Genomic DNA, 15374 nt, shown 5'->3' on the forward strand with positions numbered 1-15374 from the left:
AGTTGCCAGCTTCCGAGAGCTGAGTAGGCCCGAAAGGCCAAGGTCGGAGACACCAGGCAATTCGGAGAAGGCAGGAGAGAGAAGCAGAGAGGGCCTGGAGGGCGAGAGGGCAAAGTGGCGGGACTGGAGGGGCCGAGTGGGAATTAGTGGGGGCAGCCAGGCCCCAGGAACGGAGTGCGGAGAGATTCTGTGGTCCAGTGCGGGCGGAGGGCGGTGGAGGAGCCGGGGGCGATGCCGCGGCCGGGGAAGAGCTCGTACAGCGACCAAAAACCGCCCTACTCTTACATCTCGCTGACCGCCATGGCAATCCAGCACTCGGCCGAGAAGATGCTGCCGCTGAGCGACATCTACAAGTTCATCATGGAGCGCTTCCCCTACTACCGCGAGCACACACAGCGCTGGCAGAACAGCCTGCGCCACAACCTCTCCTTCAACGACTGCTTCATCAAGATTCCGCGGAGGCCCGACCAGCCTGGCAAGGGTAGCTTCTGGGCGCTGCACCCCGACTGCGGGGACATGTTCGAGAACGGCAGCTTCCTGCGGCGTCGCAAGCGCTTCAAGGTGCTGCGCGCCGACCATACTCACTTGCACGCGGGAAGCACCAAGGGCGCGCCGGGCGCCGGTCCGGGAGGGCACCTTCACCCCCATCACCACCACCACCCCCACCACCACCATCATCACCACGCTGCCGCACACCACCACCATCACCACCACCCACCCCAGCCGCCGCCGCCGCCGCCCCCGCCGCCGCCGCACATGGTACACTATTTCCATCAGCAACCGCCTACTGCTCCGCAGCCGCCTCCGCACCTCCCGTCACAGCCCCCGCAGCAACCGCCCCAGCAGTCGCAGCCTCAGCAGCCGTCTCACCCCGGCAAGATGCAGGAGGCGGCGGCCGTGGCGGCGGCGGCGGCGGCTGCCGCGGCAGCCGCGGTGGGCAGCGTGGGACGCCTGTCTCAGTTCCCACCCTACGGGCTGGGCTCGGCCGCCGCCGCCGCCGCCGCGGCCGCGGCGTCCACATCAGGCTTCAAGCACCCCTTTGCCATTGAGAACATTATTGGCCGGGACTACAAGGGCGTGCTGCAGGCTGGAGGGCTGCCCTTGGCGTCCGTCATGCACCACCTGGGCTACCCCGTGCCCGGCCAGCTTGGCAACGTCGTCAGCTCCGTGTGGCCGCACGTTGGCGTCATGGATTCGGTGGCCGCCGCCGCGGCCGCCGCAGCCGCAGCCGGAGTCCCTGTAGGCCCGGAGTATGGGGCCTTCGGGGTCCCGGTCAAGTCCCTGTGCCACTCGGCAAGCCAGAGCCTGCCTGCCATGCCGGTGCCCATCAAGCCCACGCCTGCGCTGCCGCCCGTGTCCGCGCTGCAGCCGGGGCTCACTGTCCCCGCGGCTTCGCAGCAGCCTCCGGCGCCATCCACCGTGTGCTCCGCGGCCGCGGCCTCGCCCGTTGCCTCTCTGCTGGAGCCCACAGCCCCTACCGCGGCCGAAAGCAAGGGCGGCTCCTTGCACTCGGTGCTAGTGCACTCCTAGGGGACCCGGCGGGCGTGGGGAGACCAGCACGGTGAGAGACGCCGGGCCCGGAACCGCCCAAACCACCCGACGGGGAGAGGGCGCCCTGGTCAGGCCGGGCAGAGCTGGCGAGTCTCAGCCTTTGCTGGAACGGAAGGTATTTAAATAGACGAACAACCCCGAAAAGTGGATTCTCCAGTGGTCTGAATAAATATAACCTTCCTGGTGTCTGTGTTTATACTATGTTGTACAATCAGATTAATGAAAGCCAATTTTCAGGTAAGAGTTTCTATTGTAATTAATATAAATCGATAAGTTATGGGGGGAGGGAACGAAGGAGGTTAGGAAAGCCTCATTCTCTGGTAAATTGGAAGTCGATTCTGACCCTAATTCCTGGGAGCAGAAGCTGGCAGAGCTAAACCTCCCGCGAAGAATCCAACAGAGAGTGACGCTGAAACGGATCTCAGCCACCACGTTTCTCTCTGCTGGTCGCATCCTCGGCGGTCGCCTCTCGTGAACATTCAAGACAAAACTGCCGTCCACTAAGGAAATTTCGTTTTATTTAAGAAGGAAAAGAAGAAGCGTTTGATACCGTTATTTTCCTAGTCAGCTAAATGGGCAAGGAAACGGTGTCATGAATAAAGTCGCTTTGGAGGGGGAAGGGGAGGAGAGGAGGCAGCGGGAACCCCACGAAATATCTTTGGGAAACAGCTAAGGTTCTTGGCTCTGACCTGGGGGTCAAGAAGGATAGGAGGAACCTCTAGAGCAATTAGTTTGCACAAAAGAGAATGGCAGCAGCTTAAAGGGTAAAGCCCCAAATTCCAAAAGTAGGGAAACACAACCAAAGGGAGACAATACAGGCGACTTTCCACCTGCAACTTGTTTGGGTATCAGTCGGATGAGAGCCCAAGAATAATGTGAATTCCCACGATCCTTTCTATTTGGAATTTTAAGGAAACAAAGTATAGCGGGATTTTGTTTCCCTAACTTACGAATGCAGGAAAAACTCGGCACATCACTCGACAATATTGCTCTTAACGCTTGCAGAAACGTTCCATGGCTGTTACCTTCCACTCTCCTCGGACGGAAGCAAGGGGACCACCCAGTCACCTTTGCACGCTGCGGCTGTTTTGGTATTCCGTGTGCTGTTTGAGCGCTTATGTCTTTCAGGCGAATTAATTCTTCAGTTTCAATTCGTGAATGGGAAAGAAACTTGCCTTGTCGCTCTTGCCCTTCCCCCCTCTTGAGCCCCAGGGAATAGCACTTTACTCGCGACACAATTTTGGGAATGGAGGGGGGCAGAGTGGGGAGAAATCCGCTTTGCTCTTTGGCTCTAAGTCACCTCCGCCTCTTGTCCGCTCCGCGTTCGGGTTGTGACTTTGTTTATGTCTGCTGGTGTTGTACGCGGTGTTCTCTATTAAAGCTTCTCTCTGGATATCTATGCTAGCCCCGTGTGAAAGTGTTTCAGTTCTCCAAGGATGAGGCCGTGGTTTGAGTGCCCACAGTTAGGTTAGGGTACTTTGCAAATCCTTCCCCTCCCTCTTATTTCTTAACTTCAGAACTTCAAAGGGGTGAGTACACGGGCGAGCCACCAGTAAGCACCGATTTCCTCCATTGCTCCTTTCAGCCTTTGGCACAATCATCTCTTTTACTATCTATTATTATTAGTAGTAGTATTTTAGAGACAAGATCCCACTATGTTTACCAGGCTGGTCTCGAACTTCCGATCTCAAACAATCCTCCCATCTGGGCCTCCCAAAGTGCTAGGATTACAGGCGTGAGCCATCACGCCCGGCCACCACCTATTTTTAATATGTCCGTTTCCTAATTGAACTTAAGTCCACCACCATGGTAGAGACTGAATTAGCAAAAACCCGCAACAGTGCGTTTTTCCTGTCACCACTATCCGTCACCTCTCTCCCATTTTGAGGTCCTCGACTACCGTCTAAGGCCAGGAACTCGGTGTCAGCGGGGTGGGTGCCCGACGGCGCCCCCTTAAGTCTGCGGTGCTGGACGGAGGCAGCCGGGTTGGCGCCGGGACACTGCCGCTGCCGCATCAACTAGGCAAGCGCGCCCAGCCACCGCCGCCTAGAAGACCTGTTGCGCGCCGGCACCGCGCCTCGCGGGAGGCCACAGCCTGGGGCCTGGGCCCGCAGAGTTCTTGGTGGGTGAAAGCCGGCGGCCAAGCTGCTCGAGCTGCGGGAAGGGAACCCTTGGGCAGCGGCTGCTGCAGAGCTGCTCTGGGAGTGGGCCAGGAGGCCCCGGCCGGGTGCGGCGCCTCCGCTGGGGCCTGGGAAGCCGCGTCCCGGCCTCCGCCCTCCACCCTTTAGCACAGGTCTACTTTGAACCAGCTTCCGTGTGCCCAGCCAGGCCAACGAAAGTCACCTCTGACTTTTCATCAGAATAAAATAAAAAGCCAAAAGACCACCCATGCACAGAATGACAATGGCAGGGGCAGGAATGGGGAGGAAGTTAGGTTACATCTTAAAACTAGGTGTTTCAACGAATCCCTTATTTACAAATCCCATTGCGGCGTGCCTCAAAGTTTTGACTTCGCCTGGGAGACACTTCTTAGGCCAGAAGTTTTGTTTTGGGGGCTCAAACAATTCGGGAGTATATCCCATTCTTCCAGCTTGAGACTGCCAGGTTTCCTGTGAGGTTTTCCTCTCTGTTATTCTGGGACTATTGAAAGAGAAAAGAAAGAAGGCGGAGGGGACCCTGACACGGGAGTTATAAATCTGGGGGAACTTTGGGGTCTGGCTTCCTTGTCCATCTCCAGGTGATCTGAAGCCCCGGCCCCTAACCTAGTTTAGCAGCAGCGAGTTACCCGGCCAGAAGAAGGGCCTGGGATCCCAGGGGTTTCTTCAAAGCACCTCCTCTCTCTTTCTCACCTGCCTGAAAGGCCCAGTGTGCTTTTTAGGGGTGCCTTCGGTCCTGCTTTCAGGAGAGAGGTGAGGCCCAAAGCGACCTGCGGCGCCGGGTGGGCTGGCTCAAGGGTCAGCCTCTCCAGAAAGAGAGGAAGCTGTGGGCCATGAAGCTTCCCGGCACCCAGCCCCTGCCGTGGAACCCCCTCCTGCATCAGTGAGGTAAACACAGTGGTTTGGTTTGGTTTTCACAGTAAGGAGAAGGAGAGAAAGAGCAGAGATGAGGAGGCACAGCTTTCATCCAGAAGGGAACCTTGGTTCACAAAGGAAGCTGTGAACGAAGTAGAGACTGGAGAAGGGGGTGGGGGGGGTTCGTGTAAATAAACAAGGGGGCGGGGCTTTTCTGCCAAGGCCCTGATCCCAAGGGAGACCCCAATTAAGGCCCTGGACACCGCCCTGAAGACCCTTCTTCATTAAGATGGCGCCTGTCGTTGAACCCTAACTGTATTGTGAGGGCTTCATCCCCAGTAGCACCTACTACCGGCGTTGCCAAGCCGGGAACCTAGCAAGGAATAGTCTTGACAGGCCTTTGGGATACCAGGACTGGGAGACCCCCCAGGCCCAGGCTCACTGCTGTCACCAGAATCATATCTATATATCCAAGTGCCAAAACACATCCACTCAAAGACATCCGGGCCGAGTTTGGTGCTTATTTTAAATATGCTAATAGGGGTCCAACCATTGACAAAGTATTGGTTTGGCAATAATGGAAGTTTATAGAGAACCACTAAAACCTGTATAAGAGGAATAATAAATTAATGATGATATTTTGGTAACCCTCTCAACATGAAGTCATGCTCCTAGTTTCCAGGATGATAGAAAAGGCTGTAGTTGTTTAGCCTGTATCCCACTTAAGTGAACCCTGAGAAAGACGAAGAGAAGCAATGAGGAAGGAGGGTGGTGTTGATATTCTTAAAATAAAAGTAGAAAGAAAACAACTTGGAATGAACCACTTGATTATATTTTGGAGGGAAGTTGAGAACAGAGTTAAGGGCCAAGGTTAGGATGAAGCTACGTTAGCTATCATCCCAAGGAGAACAGGCCTTCCCATAAGGGCCGGGACTGGCACAGTTGGCATCTGGCACTTCGGAAGCCTGTCAGAAAGGCTGGCTTGTGGTCAATTATCTCCTTAAGTAGACTGGCATTAGTCCAGCCAGGGAGGAGGACTAGTTGCATCCATAGGAATCAGAGCCAGTTAGCTGGAAGTGGCACTGCTGAATTCCAAGCATCTTTGCATTGAGCAGTTTAGAAGGCTGATCAACACATCTCCTCCTGGGATTCAAAGGTGACATTTGCCTGCTTGGCACTAGTACAGGAAGACTCCAGCTGAGTGTGGAAATAGAGTGCCTTAGGAGAAGCAACACTGATCATTAAAGCCACTGATTCTCCTTAAATTCCATTCATCTGACAAAATTGCCATTTTCATTCCATTTCATTCCAATGCCATTTCATTTTTCATTGTATCTAACTATGAAATGGGAAGAAAGGATAGCCTGGGGACATGTTCAGGCTTGGATGATGTGGCAAGGACTTGAAGAGGTATTTGTGTTAACCAGATTGTGTGTCTGTGATTCTGTGAGGGAGTGCAAGAGCAGGGTGGAGTTAGCGTTGAAAATGGAAAACTAAACAAATAGTTGCAAAAGCCAGGGATAACCTAACCTCTTTTGGGTTTAAAGGCAGAGTGAGGATCCAAGTGTAGCTGGGAAGACCTTGAATTCCAGAGGACAAAAACAATTTCTTCAAGTCCAGCGTTCTCCATTTTGCTCATTCGAAGTATTTACATTAACTTTATCTTTCAAAGTTGAAAAGCTACCTTATATCCTTTGGGGGAGACTAAAGAGATCTGCTTGGGATTTTAATTCAGTCTTAAACCATTGTTTAAATGGTATGAGTCTGGCGAAACTTCAGCTATACTCTGTCCCAAGCACTTTTCCCCTTTAACTATTCCCTGTGTGTTTTAAGGAAAATTCAAGCCACATGTTTCTCTTTCCCCCTTGCATCCAAATGTAGTTTTATTGAATTTTAGCACAGTCCATGAAATTCAAATTCTGAGTTTTAAGCCATAATATATTCATATGATCTATACTCAGTCACATGATATGCACATATATTATTAAGCAGAAAATAAAGCATCTGAGAACTACAGTTATATGATTATAGTAACATTTCTTTAGACTGAAGAGCCACACTGGATGCCACATTAAAAAGGATGTTATAAAATTATCAAACACTTTTTAAAAGCTAACATAGTGATTCATGAAAATATTTTAAAAGAATATTGGAAGGAGGTTCTTTTTGTATTTAATTTAATCCAAACAGTTCTTTCCTGACACAAGGAACAGTGTCTTTTGTATACCTGAGACATCCAAGCTTTGCTCATAAGTCACTGACCTCATAACTGCAGCATCATTTTTAAAAGGAGTTAAAATTTGCTATCCGATCTGAGACACTGCCAGTCTTGTCAACACCTTCCTGGACAACATGTTTCTACTGTTACTGCAGAAGGATACCTGGGAAGAAAGGAGCTAGGGAACTGAGGTCTAGGACCAGCTAAACTAGATTTATTCCAGAAAGGTTTCACAAAGCTGAAACACACAGATTAAAAAAGGAAGGAAAGAGGGAAGGAGGGAGAGGCAGAAGTGTGCATCCAATACTAACAAAGCAAAAATAAAATTAAATTACAATTTTCTTTTTCTTTTCTTTTTTTTTTTTTTTTGAGACATGGTCTTGCTCTGTCGCCCAGGCTGGAGTGCAGCGGCGCAATCTTGGTTAACTGCAAGCTCCACCTCCCGGGTTCACGCCATTCTCCTGCCTCAGCCTCCCAAGTAGCTAGGACTACAGGTGCCCACCACCATGCCCGGCTAATTTTTTTGTATTTTTAGTAGAGACAGGGTTTCACCGTGTTAGCCAGGATGGTCTCGATTTCCTGACCTCGTGATCCTCCCTCCTTGGCCTCCCAAAGTGCTGGGATTACAGGCGTGAGCCACCGCACCTGGCCTAAATTTCAATTTTCTAACCTAATGCCATTGTTTTGGTTTTCTCTCAGGAAGCTATAGATCAATTATTTCAATGTATATGACTATATCTATGACACTAAAGAGAATAAACTATGTAACTCTCAGCCTCATTTATTGCCTAAAAAGATGAGGCTTTAGTCTGCCTGAGAATTCATCAGGATGAGGATTCTGTGACATTAACTTTGTTGTAATTTATTTTATAGGAATTAACCTAAATCCCCATAGGGAAATGTTTAAATAAATTATGCTATTTGCATACTATGGAATATCATGCAGTCATTATAAGTAATGTTTATGAAAATTTACTTCTAGTAGAAAATGATTATGAAAAAAAAAAAAAAAAAAAACAGGCACAGTGGCTCACACCTGTAATCCCAGCACTTTGGGAGGCCGAAGCAGGCGGATCACCAGGTCAGGAGATCAAGGCCATCCTGACCAATATGGTGAAACCCCATCACTACTAAAATACAAAAAAATTAGCCAGGCATGGTGGCACACACCTGTAGTCTCAGCTACTCGGGAAGCTGAGGCAGGGGAATCACTTGAACCCAGGAGGCAGAGGTTGCAGTGAGCCAAGATAGTGCCACTGCACTCCAGCCTGGTGACAGAGCAAGACTCCATAAAAAAAAAAAAAATTATGAAATCCTATTGAGGAAAAACTATTTAATAGATGCAGTACGGTCTCAACCCTGTAACATACATTGAAAAGATACTAAAGAGCACTATACCAAATATTAACAGTAATGTCTTTAGGTTGGTGAAATGTCATTTTTTATGTGTGTTTTCCATATGTTCTAGATTGTTTTAGATTATCTGCACCAATTAGGTTTTATTTTAATAATTAGGAAAATAATTACTCAAAAATATATTCAGCCAATATAACTGGCATTTTAACAAAATGTGGATCTTTTATTAAGTTTTTAATTTTAATTTTTTTTTTTTGAGACAGAATCTCACTCTGTTGCCTAGGCTGGAGTGCAGTGGCACGATCTCGGCTCACTGCAACCTCTGCCTCCTGGGTTCAAGCAATTCTCCTGCTTCAGCCTCCCAAGTAGCTGGGATTACAGGTGCCCACCACCACACCTGGCTAATTTTTGTATTTTAGTAGAGACGGGGTTTCACCATGTTGGCCAGGCTGGTCTTGAACTCCTGACCTCAGATGATCCACCCACCTCGGCCTCCCAAAATGCTGGGATTACAGGCGTGAGCCACTTCACCCAGCAGATCATTTTAAAATAGTAGTTTAAGTCTAGGGGGATAGGTGAAGAGCTGACTGATTGAAATATAAAACCAAACAGCAGCAAAGACACATGGAACCCTGCACAGCTTGCTATCTTCCCGCTGTGCCTTGCACCACAGCCCCCATTGCAGCCAGCCCTTCAGGAAGAAAATGAGGCTACCGCTTTACTTCAGGAATTTTCTGAGAATCACTGTGCCATAGAGCTGGAAAGAAGAAATGTTAAGGGGTTAAAATCGAGCTCCAGGAGAGAAAGACCAATTTTGCCTGTCCTTTGTTTTTGCTCTGTCCAGGTCCCCAGCCAATTGGATGGTGCCCACCCACACTGAGGGTGGTCTTCCCCACTTAATCTACTCAGATGCACATGCCAATCTCCTCTGGAGACACCCTCACAGACACACCCTAAAATAATGCTTTAGCAAGTCTCTCGGTATTTATCCCCTAATCCACTCAAGTAGACACCTAAAATTAACTATCACAGCACAGAACTTCTCAAAGTGTGGTCTGGGTTCCAGCAACATCAGCCTCACCTGAGCGCTTGCTAGAAGGGCACACAGTCTCAGGCACCACTTGACATCTGCTGAGTCAGAGTCTTTGCTGGTGAGGCCCCAAAATGGCTTGGGGGCTTGCTGAAGAGTAAAATTCACGTCATTGTATTACTTCTTCTACTGGCTTCCTCTCTTTTCACCTTTTGTGTTTCATGAATTTTTAGTAGCCTTAAACCCTTTTTGAAATTAAGAAGATAATTGACACAAAGTTCTACATTCTACCAGGTTAGGCATTTCCTTGCAAATGAAAAATAATATACAGTTTTCCAAAATAGTACTGTACTTTTTATTAATTTTAGCTGGCAACTCTTTTTGTGGAATGGCAAGGTTTTCAAGGGGAAAAGTTTTAGATACTAGTTCTATTACTTTGATTAAACCTGTATTGTGTCTTCCCTATCTATGCCAAAATTGTTTTTTTTTTTAATTCAAAAAACCTACAGCTACTCACGATTATTGCATGTTTCAGAAGGGTGAACATCTCCCAACTTTTATGCCAGAAGCCTGATAACTTATTGAAAATGGTCACAGATAATTGAGATGTAGATTTTCAAGTAAGTTTCAATGGAGAACTAAAACTGTTGAAATTATAAGACTGAATTTCTAACCCAAAGGAAAAAGAGAATCCAAGTAAAAGTAAATATATCCTGCTTTGGACAGGCGCAGTGGCTCACACCTGTAATCCCAGCACTTTGGGAGGCCAAGGTGGGCAGATCACCTGAGGTCAGGAGTTCGAGACCAGCCTGGCCAACATGGTAAAACCCCATCTCTACTAAAAATACAAAAATTAGCTGGGTGTGGTGGTGGGTGCCTGTAATCTCAGCTACTTGAGAGGCTGAGGCAGGAGAATCACTTGAATCCGTGAGGCAGAGGTTGCAGTGAGCTGAAACTGTGCCATTGTACTCCAGCCTGGGCAACAAGAACAAAACTCCGTCTCAAAAAAAAATTTTTTTTTAAATGAAAAATCCTGCTTTACTGGCTTGAAATACAAAATAGATTTTCTTTCTTTCTTTCTTTCTCTCTTTCTTTTTCTTTTCTATTTTTTTTTTTTTTTTTTGACGGAGTTTCACTCTTGTTGCCCAGGCTGGAGTGCAATGGCGTGCTCTCAGCTCACTGCAACCTCCGCCTCCCCGGTTCAAGCAACTCTCCTGCCTCAGCCTCCAGAGTAGCTGGGATTATAGGCCTGTGCCACCACACCCTTCCAATTTTGTATTTCTAGTAGAGACGGGGTTTCTCCATGTTGGTCAGTCTGGTCTCCAACCCCCAACCTCAGGTGATCTGCCTGTCTCAGCCTCCCTAAGTGCTGGGATTACAGGTGTGAGCCATGGAGCCCGGCCTGATCATATTTCTTTAATATACAAAAAAGTTGCTTTCTCATTCCAGTTACTCCTAGAAATGTCTTCCTTGTCAGAGAACTCCAGAGGCCGACTCAGACCTAGTTATGCCCACCTCTTAAAGAAAAATTGAGGTCTATTAGATCTACTAACATTGCCTTTCAAATTTTAAGTGCATATGAATCATCTGGAGAGGTTTTAAAACACAGTGTTTTGGGCCCCACCTTCAAAGACTCTGACTCAGCAGATGTGGAGTGGTACCTGAGACTGTGCCCTTCTAGCAAGCACTCAGGTGAGGCTGATGTTACTGGAAGCCAGACCACACTTTGAGAAGTTCTGTGCTGTGATGGCTAATTTCAGGTGTCCACTTGACTGGATTAGGAAATAAATACTGACAGGCCTGGTAAAGCATGATTTTGAAGTGTGTCTATAAAGGTGTCTCCAGAGGAGATTGGCGTGTGAGTCTGAGTGGACTAAGTGGAGAAGACCCACCCTCGATGTGGGCGGGCACCATCCAATTGACTGGGAACCCAGATAGAACAAAAACATATCTATCTATGGTAGGTCAATGACAACTGCAGCCTCGGATTTTCACCTTTCCCTGCATTCTTGCCCCTACAATGTCACCTTCTAGATCTTCACATCCAGAGGTGATTATTTTCTCTCCACCCTTGACCTGTGCCAGTCTTGTTACTTGAAGCTCAGCCAATAGAATGAGGAAGAGGTTACAGTATGCTAGTTCTGAGGCTATGTTTCAAGAACCTTGCATGCTTCTGTTTCCTCCCTTAGGTGCCTGCCACTGCCACAAGGACATAAGGATGAGTGACCACGTGGAGCAGAGTTTGGGTCATCCCGAACTCTTCTTTGCCAGGGGCAAAGAACGTGTAGAGGTCTTGTTTCTGCTAGTTACCTATGTCTTATAGCTCTAGCTCTCACAGAGTTGGTCCAACATATGGCTCATCTCAGTGTCTAATGCATACTGTCCTTTACCCATAAATAAACCAGTGCAAGTGGCAAATGTCAGTGTCTTGAAGATTTGAGTTTACCTTTAAAGCCATAGTCATAAAGTCAAGCCTTCTTCCTTCCTTGCCATAGTCATAAATTCAAGCCTCCTTCTTTCCTTCCTTCCTTCCTTTCCTCTTCCCCTCCCTCCCTCCCTCCTTCCTTCCTTTCTTCTTTTGAGACAAGAGTCTTGCTCTGTCTCCCAGGCTGGAGTACAGTGGCACAATCTCAGCTCACAGCAACCTCTGCCTCCTGGGTTCAAATTATTCTCCTGCCTCACCCTCCCGAGTAGCTGGGATTACAGGTGTGCACCACCATGCCTGGCTAATTTTTGTATTTTCAGTAGAGATGGGGTTTCACCATGTTGGCCAGGCTGGTCTTGAACTCCTGGCCTCAAGTGATCTGCCCACCTCCGCCTCCCAAAGTGCTGGGATTACAGGCGTGACCCACCATGCCCAGCCAAAGTCAAATATTTATCATTTCTATTTTAAAAATCCTTGTGTCATCCTTCTGCCAAGAATTTCTGACTCGTTCTTTTTCATTATCCACCCTAATCTCACAGGTTGTGTGGCCCTGGTGCTCTTGTTTGACTGTTTGATCTTCCCTTTCCTTTTCAGCCACTAACTTTGCCCATGACCCTATTCCCCTTCAACTTCTGCTAACTCCTGATTAAGGGCAGTTTAATTCTCTCTCTTTTCCTGTAATTCCTTAAGACCTTAACATTGGGACTTCACCTCAATGAAAGCGCTCCATTTTCCTAAAAAAGATAGCTCTTTTTATAAGAGAAACTGAAGTTTTCACCACTGAAATCACATTTGAAAATATAACTGTAAACACATATCCATTCCAATGCATTTATTTATTTATTTATTTTGAGGCAGAGTCTCACTTTGCTGCCCAGGCCGGAGTGCAGTGGTGCGATCTTAGCTCACTGCAACTTCCACCTCCTGGGTTTAAGTGATTCTCATGCCTCAGCCTCCCAAGTAGCTGGGACTACAGGCAACACACCCGGCTAATTTTTGTATTTTTAGTAGAGATGGGGTTTCACCATGTTGGCCAGGCAGGTCTAGAGCTCCCAACCTCAGGTGATCTGCCCACCTCAGCCTCTGAAAGTGCTGAAGTTACAGGCTTGAGCCACCATGCCCGGCCCAAACCATTTATTCAAGACTGTAGTTCTGGAACCATGCCAGAGGCTGACAACAAAACCTGTTCTCTATTGTGCCAATTATTAAGCTATTGCCTCTCACTTGCAAACCCCCCCTTTCCTACTCTGCTCTAAGATGCTGTGACTAGGACTCTGCAAACTACATTTCTGCTTTGCCAGCTTGCTGTGTGTTAGATTCTGATAATACGGGGCTCAAGTGGGAGTCAACGAGTGCAAAGAAGGAAGAAACTTTCTCCTTTCTATTTGTTTCTTCTGGAGCTTCCTTCTGCTTGCAATTCCTGGAAGCATCACACTGGAAATGTTTCTTCACCCTAATAATAGCAGCTTCTTCCCATAGCAGCAGCTGAACTCAGGTGGAAGTCTGCCAATACTTGGAGAACTAGCTTTATCCTGCCCCCATCTCAGAGAAAACAGCACCAGTCAGCAGGTGCCCCTGAGGTTCTGAGGCTTAGCTCCACCGGGGCCTCCTCTAACTTTCTAAATGTTAATAACTCCAGCTTCTTCCTTTTGTACTCTCTGCCCTAGGGATGGATGGTTGCTGCTTTTTACAGTTGCTACATCTGTGATACATTAGACTTCTCTTTTTACCCTTTCAGTTTCTTCCACCTTTACACCTAGTTAATCCATTATATTAAATTCTGTCAGTAAAACTAACTGGAGAGGTTTGTGTCTCCTGGCCAGAATTTGATACATCTATCGTCAAGGACCTGCTGGTCTGAATCAGAAGACTGTCTCTTCCGAGAAAGGTGTATGTCAAAGGAAGTAGAGGAGAACGTGGATGAGAAAGTTAAAGTTCAAATTTATCCTGGGAAACAATAGGTGTAGACATAGATATGTTCATACATACCAACCAAGGAAAATATTTTAGAATTTCTTCACTTTTGCGAATATTAAAGTGTACTCTTTAAAAATAACTGTTAAAGCATGGCATGACCTTGTGTCTTTTCTGCATGACTTTCTTACAACTTGGCTTTGAAAAATTGAATCTTGGGCCGGGCACGGTGGCTCATGCCTGGCCAATATGGTGAAGCCCTGTCTCTACTAAAAATATAAAAATTAGCTGGGTGTGGCGGCACGCCCCTATAGTCCCAGCTACTCGGGAAGCTGAAGCAGAAGAATCGCTTGAATTCGGCAGGTGGAGCTTGCTGTGGGCGGAGATCACACCCCTGCACTCCAGCCTGGGCGACAGAGCGAAACTCCATCTCAAAAAATAAAAATAAAAAAAAAGAGAGAAAGAAATAAAGAAAGAAAAATTGAATCTTTGTACGATAGATTCTGCAATCTCAATGTGACAGACCCAATCCAGGAACAATTTGCCAGGGTGAGGCTACTCCAGACCACACTATTTAGCTTCTGTCCTTCAATAACAAGGGAACAAAAAACTCAATTCTCCCTGAGAAGGTAGGAGACTAGAGAGCAAAGTGGTAAAAACTTCAACATTGAGTACAAAGCAAAACAAATCAAATAGGTCAAAGGTAAATAGAATGTTTCTGACTTTGACAAAACATAAGTACAGTCAGCCCTCCATATCTGTGGATTCTGCATTCATGGATTCAACCAACTGCAGATCAAAAATATTCAAAAAAATTACGTCTTCACTGAATATGTACAGACTTTTCTTGTCACTATTCCCTAAACAGTGCAGTATAACAACTATTTACATGGCATTTACAGTGTATTAGGTATTATAAGTAACCTAGAGATAAATTAAAGCACACAGAAGGATGTACATAGGTTATATGCAAACACTGTACCATTTTGTATCAGAGACTTGAGCATCCTCTGATTTTTTTGTACAGATTTAAGGGGTACAGCAAGTACAATTATGTTACATGAATATATTGTGTAGTGGTGAAATCTGAGCTTTTAGTATAACCATTGTCCAAATAACAACTTTGGATTTTGATATCCAAGGGAGTTCCTAGAACCAATCACCCATAAATACCGAGGGATGATTATATATTGAATATTTTATATATGATTTCATCACTATATATTGATGATTATATATTGAAGATTATACATTTAAGATTATATATTGAAGACTACTTACAATAGTCAATAATTTATTGAGCTTCTATGAGTTAAATGCTTTACATCTCAAATCCCATGTAAACTCATAACAACTCTTTAGTTAGGTGCTTTCATTATCCTTAATTTACAGATGAGAGAACTGAGGCATAAACAGTTCAAGGAGCTTTTTCAAGACCATGCAACCAGTAAGTGGGTGAGAATAAGAACCTAGGTTTGTCTGGTATAAAGCCAGAGCTCTTCACCGGGAGATACTGATTCACCTTAAGTTCTTTAAGAGTGTTACATGAAATAATAGCAAGTTGGAATAAACATACTTCAAGGAAGTTTACACAGTTTCCTATTATATCAGCAAAGCCATGTTTAGAATAGTAGTTTTGAAATAGTATTCAAATGCTTTCCAAACCAAACACCAAATGAAGGAACTCAAGAGAAGTTCGAGAATTATGAGGTCCATGCAAGATTTAACTTAAATGACAGCAAGCTGACACACTACATATTATTTTACTGGTTTGATATTAATATTTACGGAAACTTTTTCAATGTTTCTTGAGATGTCTTTTTCATCTTTGTCTCTTCATTAACTAGTATAATACCTGACCCATGATGC

General features: G+C 46.5%; 1 protein-coding gene across 1 annotated transcript; it reads left to right on the forward strand.

The window, feature by feature from the left end:
- The first annotated feature begins 200 nt into the window (after nt 1-200).
- On the forward strand, nt 201-2465 carry FOXB2 (forkhead box B2). Its single transcript, XM_528330.5, has one exon. It carries the CDS (start codon nt 232-234, stop codon nt 1528-1530), a length of 1299 nt encoding a protein of 432 aa, XP_528330.3. The 5' UTR covers nt 201-231; the 3' UTR covers nt 1531-2465.
- Nucleotides 2466-15374: the final 12909 nt, after the last annotated feature.

This window comes from Pan troglodytes, chromosome 11, assembly GCF_028858775.2.
Source record: "Pan troglodytes isolate AG18354 chromosome 11, NHGRI_mPanTro3-v2.0_pri, whole genome shotgun sequence".
In the NCBI taxonomy this organism is placed as follows: domain Eukaryota; kingdom Metazoa; phylum Chordata; class Mammalia; order Primates; family Hominidae; genus Pan; species Pan troglodytes.